General features: G+C 41.1%; 1 protein-coding gene across 5 annotated transcripts in view; it reads right to left on the bottom strand.

Annotated features, from left to right (window-relative positions):
• Positions 1-12,571, bottom strand: part of CTIF (cap binding complex dependent translation initiation factor) — a 495,423-nt gene that overhangs the window by 315,762 nt on the left and 167,090 nt on the right. For all 5 annotated transcript variants that reach the window (XM_036756570.1, XM_036756603.1, XM_036756578.1 and 2 more), the window contains one exon: positions 5,673-5,746. In XM_036756570.1, the coding sequence (XP_036612465.1) occupies positions 5,673-5,746 (74 nt within the window). The remainder of the gene's footprint in view (positions 1-5,672; positions 5,747-12,571) is intronic.

The raw sequence follows: 12,571 nt of genomic DNA, 5'->3' as shown, positions 1-12,571 counted from the left end.
ATCCGTCTCCTATTTTGATTCTTATTAGCTTTACTAAGGAGAATTATTTTCAGGCTGAGAAGTATAGCACATAAATGGATAATGGGGAATTGATACCCCAGATAAATGAAGAGATTAAAAAAAAAAGCTTGGCAGAATCCTAAATAACTTCAAATCATCATCAAATCTTGGACAATTACATACTAGGCTATGACAGAACTTCTAAACATTTTTGGTTGCTGAGCCACTGCTGGTGAATTTGTGGTATACCAGAGAGGAGTTGCAGGACTCAGGACAAGCAAATGTCCAGGGTCACAAAACTGGTAAATAAAAAAAAACCCAGATAAAGGATACCTGGATTTCAGTAGACATCTGGCATGGTCTCACAATATTGTAACATAGAGAGGTAAGATGATAATTACAATTCAGAACTAGTAGGATGACTGGACTTAATGCCTAGGAATTAATGGACTGATGTTGATGTAGAAGGAGGTTTCTAGTGGGGTGCAGAAAGGTGCTTCCCTTGAACCTATTCTGTTAAAATAAAGCGTCATTAAGGAGGTTGAAGGTGTAGATAGCATGCTATTAAATTTGTGAGAGACAGGAACCATTTGATGATGGAACCAGTTTCCAAAGATGTTGATGAGTCATTACAGGGCTTCTTAAACTCTTTCTACTCACGACCCCTTCAGTGCTTCTTAAACCGTGGGTCACAACCCACGGTTTAAGAAGCACTGAGCTAGAACATTGGACCAGATCTAAGAAGATGAAATGAAATAGAGATAAATGCAAAGTCTTAAACAATGATTAAAAAATCAACTGTAAAAGTCCCAGGACTGAGGACATGGAACTAGACCACAATTAATATAGAATTACTTAAGGGTTTTAATACACTAAAAGCTCTATATGAGTCAGCAGTGTGATATGGCGGCCAAAAATAGTAATAGAATTTTAGGTTGAGTAAATAGGATAGTATTCAGAATAAGAAAGGTGATAGTGCCGACTGTCCAAGATAACATCAGCTTTCTGGGCTGCCATATAACAATGTTGACTAATACTGAGTTTGTGGTTCACTAAAACCCTCAGATCTTTTTTTCAAAGAATAACCTACCCAATCCTTCCCCATTCTATATTTATGAATACTCCATATACTGGTGAATTTTATTTTTTGAATCCAAGTAGAAGATTTTACATTTACGAGACTGAGCTTTGTGTTTTAATCTGGCAGAATTTTTTTCTATTCTTTCTCTCACAGTTTTGTGTCATTTGCAAAACTGATAAACATACAATTTTTGACTTTATCCAAATTACTGATAAAAATGTTATTAACAGCTCAAGGCCAAATATTTCACTGGAGACCTCCTGCCAAGCTGACAATGAACCATTAATTAATATTTTGAGTCTGATCATTCAGCCAGGTGCAAATTCATCTAATTACATTATTATTTAATCTTCTCTTCATCTTTTCCACAAGAATAATTATATTTTATTAAAGGCTTTGTCAAAATCTAGGCTAGTTTAGAAACTCTGTCAAAAATGGAAATTAAAGTACGCCCTTTTCTTGATAAATTCCTGCGAGTTCTTTGTAATCACCACTTCTTTTGCTAGATGGTTGCTATCTCTTAACGATTCATTCTAGAATTTTTCCAGCAATTAAAATCAAACTCGGTGCTCTATAGTTGGCACGGTTCTCTTGCCGTTTTTTGAAAACCGATAGAGCATTTGTCCTTCCTCACTCCTGAGACACTTTGCCCATTTTCTAGCTGTTGTTTTTTTGTTTCAAATGCCTCCGACAGTGAGGGATGCAGCAATCGAACGCCCTAGGCTTTTTCCATCTGGAAGATGTAGCTCACCTGGGCCAGGGGAATTGAATTCATCAAGGGTGACTGAATAATCCCCTACTATTGCTTTACTTAGGGTAGCTAGATGGTGCAGTGGATGGAGTGCCAGGCCGGGAGTCAGGAAGACCTGAGTCCAAATCTGGCCTCAAGCACTCACTAGCTGTGAGACCCTGGGCAAGTCACTTAACCCTGTTTGTCTCAGTTACCTCATCTGTCAAATGAGCTGGAGAAAGAAATGGAAAACCACTGTAGTATCTTTGCCAAGAAAACCCTAAAAGGGGTCACAAAGACTCAGACATGACTGAAAATGACTGAACAATAAACATTGCTTTACTTGTGTTTATTCTGTCATTTCCAGTGAAAAGACATACTCTGTGCTAGAAAAAAAAAACTGAAGTGAAGGAAGAAACCTCTATGTTCTCTCTGTCAGTTACCATCAGCCCTTCCACTCCATGTGGTAGTCTATCGACAACCACATGGCCAAGGGAGACTGGGATCTAGATAGGAGTGGTTTTCCATTTCCTTCTCCAGTTCATTTGATAGATGTGGAAACTGAGACAAACAGGATGAAGGGACTTGCCCAGGGTCTCACAGCTAGTGAGTGCTTGAGGCCAGATTTGGACTCAGGTCTTCCTGACTCCTGGCCTAGCACTCGGTCCACTGTACCATCTAGCTACCTTAAGTAAAGCAATAGTAGGGGATTATTCAGTCACCCTTGATGAATTCAATTCCCCTGGCCCAGGTGAGCTACATCCTCCAGATGGAAAAAGCCTAGGGCGTTTGATTGCTGCATCCCTCACTGTTGGAGGCATTTGACAGAAAAAAACACCAGCTAGAAAATGGGCAGTGTCTCAGGAGTGAGGAAGGACAAATGCTCTGTTGGTTTTCAAAAAAAGGAAGAGAACACTCTGTCAACTATAGAGCACAGAGCTTGATTTTAATTCCTGAAAAAATTCTAGAATGAATCATTAAGAGATAGCAACCATCTAGCAAAAGAAGTGGTGATTACAAAGAACTCGCAGGAATTTATCAAGAGAAGGGCGTACTTTATTTCCATTTTTGACAGAGTTTCTAAACTAGCCTAGATTTTGGCAAAGCCTTTAATAAATTACAATCATTCTTGTGGAAAAGATGAAGAGAAGGTTATATAATAATGCAATTAGATTAAATAACAGGGGAAGTGGGGGCGCAATCTGGAGGTAACAGAGAATGGAGGGCTGGGAACAGAGAATTGGGAGATTGGGCAAAGGCCACAATGAAAAGCCAGTTGAGGGGATTACTGGAATGGCTAGATGCCTCAAGTGAACGCCAGAGACTTGACTGTGTGGGAAAGTTCAAGGAGAGCCTATAGCCAGTCACACCCAAACAATTCCAACCTGAATGTGAGAATGAGATACAAGGTAGATTTTCACCTTCACCTTTTGAATGATGAAATCACCATCAATGCAACCTAAGAAGTCATTAAGGGATCTTGCCTTGGCAAAGAGTGAGCTCTAACACCTGTCCAGATAGTCACACTGCTATTATATTCTGCTTCTGTGCCAAGCTTATGATCAGTTTCCCAAATTCTTCATCTACTTTCTAAAGTCCAGGCTGCTGTTCACCTAAGCATTCTGAAATGCATTTAGCGGTCTTTCACACGGGGGCACAAGATTAACCCACAGGAAACAATTAGAAAGTTGATCTAAATGTCCTCCAAAGTCCCTTCCAACGCTTAAAGTTCTGTGATCTTATAGGACAATAAATTACCATGCACGATCGAGAAGAATGTGACCAAGGGCAAAAATGTGTAGGGTAGATGGCATGCTTTGAGAAGTCAGAAAGTAGGGAAGGGAAAACTGGTATGAACTAGATTGTTCAGTGAAGAAAGCTTTCATGGAAAAGGTAGGATTTGAGCTAGGACTCCAAGGGTGGAAAACTTAGGCTTGCCAACTCATAGCTCCAGAGGGAAGGGACAGATGTGATTTCCCTTCCTGGGGACATAATTAATCTCACTCCTCGTAAGGAGCCAGGGAGAAACAGTCTCTAGGGACTGTCTACACCATTCGAGTACTCCCCTTTCCCTGGTCATAAAATAAATAAATAAACCCTGCAAGAAAAGTCCTTTCCTTTCTCAGTCTGTGTGTAGGAAAGGATGTTTGCAGACATTTCTAGACCTTCCTGTGGAACTCGGTAAAGTCCAGCTTCTCTGGTTTGCAGGTCCCTTTTCGAACCACTATGAGTGAAAAAGAAAATGACAAACTGATACAGGGCAATGAGGTACAGAGGGATTAGACTATTGCCTTAACTGAGTGTGGGGTACAGAAGGGGAATGAAGAAGACTACAATGGCTTCTTAATAGGCCTCCTGGCCACCAGTAAGTCTCTCCTCCAATCCACTCTTCTGAGAACAGCCTAAATAATCTTTTAAATTCTTTGCTCTTAACACATCATTTCTCCACTGAAAAACTTTATGTAGCTCCTCGTTACTTACTGAGTAAAGTAGAAACTCCACAATATGGCTTCAACATAATTTTCTTAGTTTATACTCCTTGTCTTCATGTACTTTAAATTCTAGTAAAACTAGACAACATTCTGCTTTCTGTTGTTGTTCTGCCACATACTATGCCCAGAATAGATCAGTTTCCAACCAATCTTTGCAAGTTAAAGGGTGCCATATATATATACATATATAGATACACATCTAGCTAGATAACTAGCTAGCTATGGAAGATTTCGAGGGCAGCTAGGTGGCACAGTGGATGAGGCTGGGCCTGGAGTCAGGAGGACCTAAGTTCAAATCTGGTCTCAGACACTAACCAGCTATGTGACGCTGGTGGGCAAGTCATTCAGCTTTGTTTGCCTCAGCTTCCTCATCTGTAAAATGAGCTGGAGAAGGAAAAGGAAAACCACTCTAGTATCTCTGTCAAGAAAACCCCAAATGAGGTCACAAAGAGTCGGAACAGCTGATTGACTAAACAACAACTCGAGTGATTTCAATGACTCCCTGGGAAAGAAGTTCAAGTAGGGGCTGGAACCTATGGTGTACTGCTGTGGGGGTAACGCATGCTGGTGACACCACCTCCATCAGCCACATCCTTTTTTCCTTTCCCTTTCTCTAACCTCTTTCATCAGACACCATCTTTTCTCTTTCTCACTTCCTCCATCCCTATTTCTTCTCTAATCTGTTCTTTTCCATCTAAGCTCCTTGAGGGCGGAGACTATTTTGTTCTTTCTCTGTGACACCAGCACAGTGCCTCAAACAAAGTAAATGGTTAATCAGGGTTTGCTGACTTTCCCACTTTCTCCAATCTTTCTTTCCTCTTCCTACTTGCCCCCTTTTCCCTTCCTTCTTATTTCTTCTTTCTTCCTTTCTTCTCCACCTACATCCTATTTTCTCTCTATCCTTTTCTTTTTCGCTTCTACTTCTTTTTCCTCATTGACCTCTCTCTCTCTTCATCCACATCTTAATTTCCTTTCCAATTTTTCTTTCCCCTTTCTTCTGGGCTCCTGCCTATGCCTCCAACTGAACCTGCTCCTTCTACCTAGTCTAGCATAGCTCCACTGGGAATCATTAGAGCAGCAAAAGCAGTTGAATTCCAACTCACAAAATGTCAGAGCTGGAAAGAACTTGAGAGAGAGAGGTCATTAAGTCCAATTTGTGACAGAAAGAGAATTCCCTCTATATAAGAGCTGATAGGTGGCCATCCAGCCTTAACTTAAGTCTAAGTTCTTATGTCTTTGCTAGGACAAGAGTGAGAAGGAGGCAAGATGACCATTTGTCTGCAAAGCACTGAATTCACTACCTGTAGGGGGACTGGGAGTAGAGAACAGAAGACTATCACTCTCAAAATGGGAAGATAGGTGAGCTTACCGGAAAGAATCAAAGGTATTGGCAGCCCAGATATCAGTACCCAACATGTCCATAGAGTTGTCTTTGTTGCCATTCTAAAAGAGAAGACACAAACAGAGAAGGAAGTCATTATTGTGAGAGTCACAGCATGATAACAGACCAGTTTTACATTCACCCTTTCAGGGGACAATCCCTAACAAATCACCTGCCAAGGTTCTATGGCATACACTTCTGTCTTTCAGAAAACTGAAATGTCATCATTAGAATGGAGGCTTGGACAGCATCTAATCTAACCCAGCCATGCAGACGAATGCCATCTCCAACATCTGGGACAAGGAGCCACCCGATTTCCACTTGAAAAGCTCCAGCAAAAAGGAAATAACTACCTGTCAAGGTAGCCCATTTCACTTTGGGATAGTTAGTTGGTGGTAAGTTTTTTCCTTATGTCAAGGTGAAACTGGCTTCCCTGCATCTTTCATCCACTGGTAACAATTCTGCCCTCTACAGCCAAACAGAACACAGCTAGTCCCTTTAATGTGTGAATCCCCTTCAGAAACTTGAAGACTGCTATGACATGCCCAGCTGCTTCAACAGATCCTCAGCCCCATACCTACATTCCACAGGACTTCTGTAGTGGACAAAAGACACAGCAGGAATTCACCCAAAATGGTTGAATACTAGGCCCTGATGTGAATGTCTAGCATCCCTGGGTAGGTGGCTATCTGCAAGGTTAGTATAATTTCTGTAACAAGAGGCTGGTCTTTTGGGTTCCCTGTTGACTTTTCCCTGATATTATAATTTCCAGTTTCTCAATGACATGAATCAGGAGGTCTTTCCCACTTCCACCAAGACTTCAATTCAATCATTAATCCCTCACCCACAGGTACAAAAATATTTATAGCAGTTCTTTTTGTGGTGGCTAAGAACTGGCAAGTGAGGGGATGCCCACCAATTGGGGAATGGCTGAACAAGCTGTGGCATCTGAATGTAATGGCATACTATCATGCTATAAGAAATGAGGCAGCCTTCAGAAAAACCCGGAAAGACTTATATGAGCTGATGCTAAGTGAAGTAAGCAGAACCAGGAGAACATTGTATACAGTAACAGCCACAGTGTGCGATGACTGACTTTGATTGACTTAGCACTTCTCAGCAATGCAAGGATCCAAAACAATTCCAAAAGCCTCATGATGGAAAATACCATCCACCTCCAGAAAAAGAACTATGGAGTCTGAATGTAGATCAAAGCAGACTATTTTCTTTTTCTGTTTTGTTTTATGTTTTTCTTTCTCACGGTTCTTCCTATTCATTATAATTCTTCTTTACAACATGACTAATGTGAAAATATGTTTAATAGGAATGTATATGTAGAGCCTATATCAGATTGCATGCTTTCTTGGGGAGGGGAGGGAGGAGGAGAAAATTTAAAACTTATGGAAGTGAATGTTGAAAACTAAAAATAAATGAACTTAGAAAAAAACAAAAAAATTAATCTTTCTCTTCTCTAGTATTTCACCCTCTCTTTTACAGACAAGCACACCTGGATTTCCCCATATTAAAAACAAAACCAAATGCCCTCTCTTGATCCTGTTGTCTTTTCTACCTACTTTCTGGTCTTTCTCCTTCCGCTGCCAAACTCCAAGAACAAGTTATCTATAGTCATTCTCCCCATTTTTAAGCTCATTCATTTTTGAACCACCAAGAATTTGGTTTCTAAATCCAGTGAATTCTCTCTTCCCAAACTCCATGACCTTTTCTTAGGTCTCCTTCTTCTTGACTTTTCTGCAGCATTTGATACTGGTGACTGTCTCTCCTTAAAGTTCATTGATCTTTCCTAGTTCTCTGATCCTAACCATTTCTTTGGGGATCCTCTTCTACTGTCTGCTGTGGGTATCCCTTTGGTCTCTGTTCCTGGTCCTATGTTCCTCTATCTCTACATTTTTATCTTTGGTGAGTTGAGCTTAACCATCACCTCCATGTAAACGGGGCAGGTAGATGGCTCAGTGAATAGAGCTCTAGGCCTGGAGTCAGAAAAATCTGAGTTCAAATCCGGCCTCAGACACTTACTAGTTGAGTGACCCTGGGCAAGTCACTTAACTTCTGTTTGCCTAGGAGGCAGCTAAGTAACTCAACGGATAGAGCACCAGGCCTAAAGTCAGGAAGACCTAAGTTAATATCTGGTCTCAGACACTTACTAGATATGTGACCCTGGGCGAGTCACTTAACCTCTCTTTACCTCAGTTCCTCATCTGTAAAATGAGCTGGAGGAAGAAATGGCAAGCCATTCTAGTATCTTCACCAAGAAAATCCCAGATATGGTCATGAAGAGTCAAACCTTACTGAAATGACTCAACAGCAACAACAGTGGTCCTTTCCAGGTCTAAAATACTCTCTAGCATTATAACATTGATATTTTCATCTTATTCCTGCCTTCTACTTTATCCATTACCATGTGACCCTGTTGTATAGAGAAAGAGCATTGGGTTTGCCATTAGAGGAAGCTTAGGTCCAAATCTTGGCTCTACAATTTACCATCTGTGTGACTTTGGACGATTCACTTAAATTATCTTGATTTCAGTTGTTCATCTTTAAAATGGGGTGACCAGGCCAGGGGATCTCCAGAGTCTCTTCCAGCTCTAAAATCCCATGATCTTTAGTGACCACCTCATCTGGTCTCTCAGATTCACCTGTTCCTATCCAGTCCACTGCTCTGCCAGTATAGGCTTCTTTTCTTCCCACTTTTTCTTCCCTTTTTCTTTCCCAATAAGCTGTAAGTATAGCTTATTTAACCACCTGTCTTCTGTTGTCTTTCTTCCTCCAAACCACTTTGCTGACAGAATAGGAATATCTAGAACATTACTTTTCTTATGTTGCTCCTTTGCTGAAGAAGCTACAACGGCTCCGTTTCCTTCACTATCTAGTTAGAGCTCTTCTGTCTTAGTTCTCCAGGCCTTCCTTCTATATTTCAAGGCTTTCCCACCGCTCTGCAACATGAAGCCTCTCTGTGAGAGCAGATTCAGGCTCTTTCTAATTACACTAGTCTGCAATGACCTCTTTTCTTCCGCCCTAGGAAATCTTACTGAATTTCTAGTCAATATCCACAAGCTTTTTTATATTTGTCCAGACTTGTGACTTCACTGCTAGAGGGAATTCCTCAGTTAGGAACCTCTATCAATGCACATATTCTAGAACTTTCAGCACGCCGGTTTTGCCAGGGGCAATGAGAGGTTTAAGTGACTTTCCAAGAGCCACTCATACAGCCAGCATATTTCAGCACAGGACTTCAAACCAAACCTTCCCAGGTTTCCTATGATACCACTCACCCTAGAGCTGAGCACTTAATTATTCTCTAATACAATTCAACAAACATTCATGGAGTGCCTGTTAAATACCTAAGCACTATAGGGGATGCAAAAATAACTAAGAAACAGTCCCTCCCTTAATATTTTTTATAAAGCAAGACTATTACTCCTTGAAGGCAATGAATCCATTTTTCTCTTATATTTATTCATTTAATAAACATCTCAGCTTATACTTATAGCTTTTCATAGCTTGGCTCCAACTTATCTTTCCAGCCTTATTATAAATTATTCTCCTTCACTCACTCTCTAATCCAGCCATACTGGCCCTCTCTCTGTTCCCAACAAAGGAACAACAACACATACGGTATTATGTCCTGTCTCTGTGCCTTTCCACACGGAATGCACTCATTTCTTGTCTCCATCTACGAGAATCTCTAGCCTCCTCTACAGCACATCCTCCATGAGACCTTTCCTGACCCCTCTCCCAACCATGCCAGATACTGATACACCGCCCCACCCTGGGAATTCTCTCATTTGCTTTTATTTTTTTGGATTCTGTTCTTTCTTTTAATTTATTTTAATTTTCAACATTTGTTTCCACAAGATTTTGAGTTACAAATTTTCTCCCCATCTCTATCCTACCCCCCACCCCAAGATGGCATGAATCCTGATTACCCTTTCCCCAGTCTGCCCTCCCTTTATCATCCCACTGCCCCCCAGTCCCCTTCCCCCTTACTTTCTTGTAGGGCAAGATAGATTTCTATACCCCATTGCCTGTATTTCTTATTTCCCAGTTGCATGTAAAAACAATTTTTAAACATTTGTTTTTAGAACTCTGAGTTTCAAATTCTCTTCCGTCTTCCCTCCCCACCCACCCTCCTTGAGAAGGCAAGCAATTCAATATAGGTTATACATGTATCATTATGTAAAACACTTCCATAATAGCCATGTTGTGAAAGTCTAACTATATTTCCCTCCATCCTATCCATCACCCTTTATTCATTCTCATTTGCTTCTGAATATATTTTATATGTCCTTATATTTGTATGTATTGTTTCCTTGATAGAATGTAAGCTCCATGAGAGCCGGGACCATCTCAATTTAGGGAACTGATAGATTGCTGTAAGACCAACGCTAGACCAATCAATTAACCAGTACTTGTTAAGCACCAATTGTATACCTATGTTACTTAATAAATGCTTCCCTGTATCCCCAGCACAGAGAAGATAGGTAGTGCTTGGTGGAGCAGAGGAATGTTGGATTGGGAAGCAGAACTCAGCTGACGTCCAGGTTCGGTCACTAAATGGATGACTTTGGTCAAGTCACTTAACTTTATAGTTTCCTCAACTGTAAAACAGAGATAATAATACTGGAAATCTCTACCTCACTGAATTACTGTAAGGATGAAATGAAATGATGTATGTAAAGTACTTTGAAAACCTCAAACTGCTATATAAAAGTGAGGGATTATTTAGGAAATATTTTCAAATTGACTAATTAGCTCCTACATCAGAGGGTACTCCCTGTCTTACTTGTCATGAACACAAGCCCTATTCAGTTATCAACTCTGTGATCAAAAGAGATTGGAAGGTCCTATCCTCATACTATCTAAGCCCCGTACTGTCCCTATTTATAACTTAATTCTAGCATTTCTACTTCAGTCATGAGCAAGATTCATCGGAAGGTCTCCCTTTCTGTCTAACCTTGGCCACAAACAACATCTGAGAGCTGGGAGCAGCCCACATCAAACAGACGGGATAAAAATAGCAAAGTGAAAACAACTTCTGCCCTAGGATGGGAGCTCATCAACTCTGCTCTCTGATGTCACTTTTTATGACACCCCTCCCCACCCCACAGGAACCCCTTACTTGTCTGGACCTGTCCAGCTCACTTGCTTACCTAGATTTCTAGTCTTGGCCCCCCTTGACAACCACTCCACACCCTGATGGGACAACAACATATTTCTGGATCAGAAGAAGATGAGAAAAAATGCAACACTGAGCTCTCAAATAACATCATAGAGAAGTGGAAGGAATCTCAGAGGTCTCCAAATGCAACTTCCTTATTTTACAAATGAGAAAACCAAGGTCATACAGATTTAGTAAATAATAGCTTAACCATCTCTCCTACTGTAGTTCTGCATGGAAGCCACACAATTCTTTCTTCCCTCCTCCTTCTTCTTTCTTTCTTTCCTTCCTTCTTTTTTCTCTTTTTCTCTTTCTTCCTTCCTTCCTTTCTCTTTCTTTCCTTTCTTTGCTTCCCTCCTTCCTTCCTCCCTTCCTTCCTTCCTTTTTCTTCTTTCTTGTCTCAGCTTAAAATGTTCCCTCCTTCCTTGGATTTTCTTAGAGTACTTTGGTTGAATCACTCCTTTGTCCTCATCATATCTAATCCTGTATTATAATTGTTTCTGTCTACGCCACACACCCTTAGTAAACTGTAAGATCTTGGCGGCAGGAACTGTTTTTTTGTGTTGTCACTTTTAAGTTTTCTGCCCCTCTCTAACTAGCACAGTGCCTTTTACATATCAGGTGACTAATACAAGTCTGTTGAATTGAATTATGCTGTCCCGTCTCTAAGTCCCTCAACCTAGAATCACTTCAAGCTTCCACTGTACAGGCTTTCTCTACAACCACCATCATAACAAGCTTATTTCCCATAATCCTCTACAGTTGTCACCATTAATACATTGTTTTCTTCTTCAAGGAAAAGGGACCCTGTCTTCTGTTTCTCATGTAACCCCCTCTCGCACAGCGCTAAAACTCGGGAATGCTTGCCAGCTAATTAAATTGGCTCTACTTTGTAATCAGAGGGCTATGTAGGGTGCTGGACCCAACTACGGCAGGGGGTGGGGTGATTACTTAGAGATGGCAAGTCTACAGCCAAGCCTGAGATTGGAAAATAAGCTATAACAATAAAACCGCCTCAGATCAGGATGTAGCTCAAGGGCAATGAGGAGAGACAGGAACATAAATCTTCAGCTTTCACCCCAGGGGGTGAAACCTTGGCTGTTCCCACTGCACTGGCATGCAGAAAAGAGAAGATCCCAGAGAAGTTCAATGTCACCTCACCAGAGGATCTGAGAGGACAGATATACCCAAGAGCTGACAGGCACATCACAACCCCTACCAGGCAAAGGCTTAACAAATGCTGAAGACAAACAGGGCAATGAGACTTACACCAAGCTAGCATGTCCAACAAGGGACCTTAAACTCTTTTTGGCCTGGAGACCCCCTGAGTGAGCCAAGCGACCATGACTACTGGCAGAAAAAAATACATTGCAAAGTAAATAGGAAGAATGGTTGACTGTGCCCCCTTCTTCTCCACCCCCTTCCAAAAACATTTTTGATTTTTATAACAGGTAGGCGTTGAGTTACACAGCAGATGTATTCCTGGAAAGGTATGTATAAAAAGAGTTCTGTTTTAATTGCATAGAAAGACACAGGCGTTACTGCAGTTTCCTACACAGAGACATTTAGACATTATGAATGCCTCCTGCACATTTAACTCTAAGGCAGTACTACTGCTTCCAGAACAGTGATTCCCAGGTCCCAAAGCATTACTTCAGTTTCCCTAACAGTAACACCTGCACCTGAGTACTCTCTCCTATCCAGTGACCCC

This window comes from Trichosurus vulpecula, chromosome 1 (genome assembly GCF_011100635.1).
Source record: "Trichosurus vulpecula isolate mTriVul1 chromosome 1, mTriVul1.pri, whole genome shotgun sequence".
NCBI classification, from domain to species: Eukaryota; Metazoa; Chordata; class Mammalia; order Diprotodontia; family Phalangeridae; genus Trichosurus; species Trichosurus vulpecula.
The sequence above is the reverse complement of the archived record's forward strand: the minus strand, read 5'-3'. Positions and strand labels throughout refer to the sequence as shown.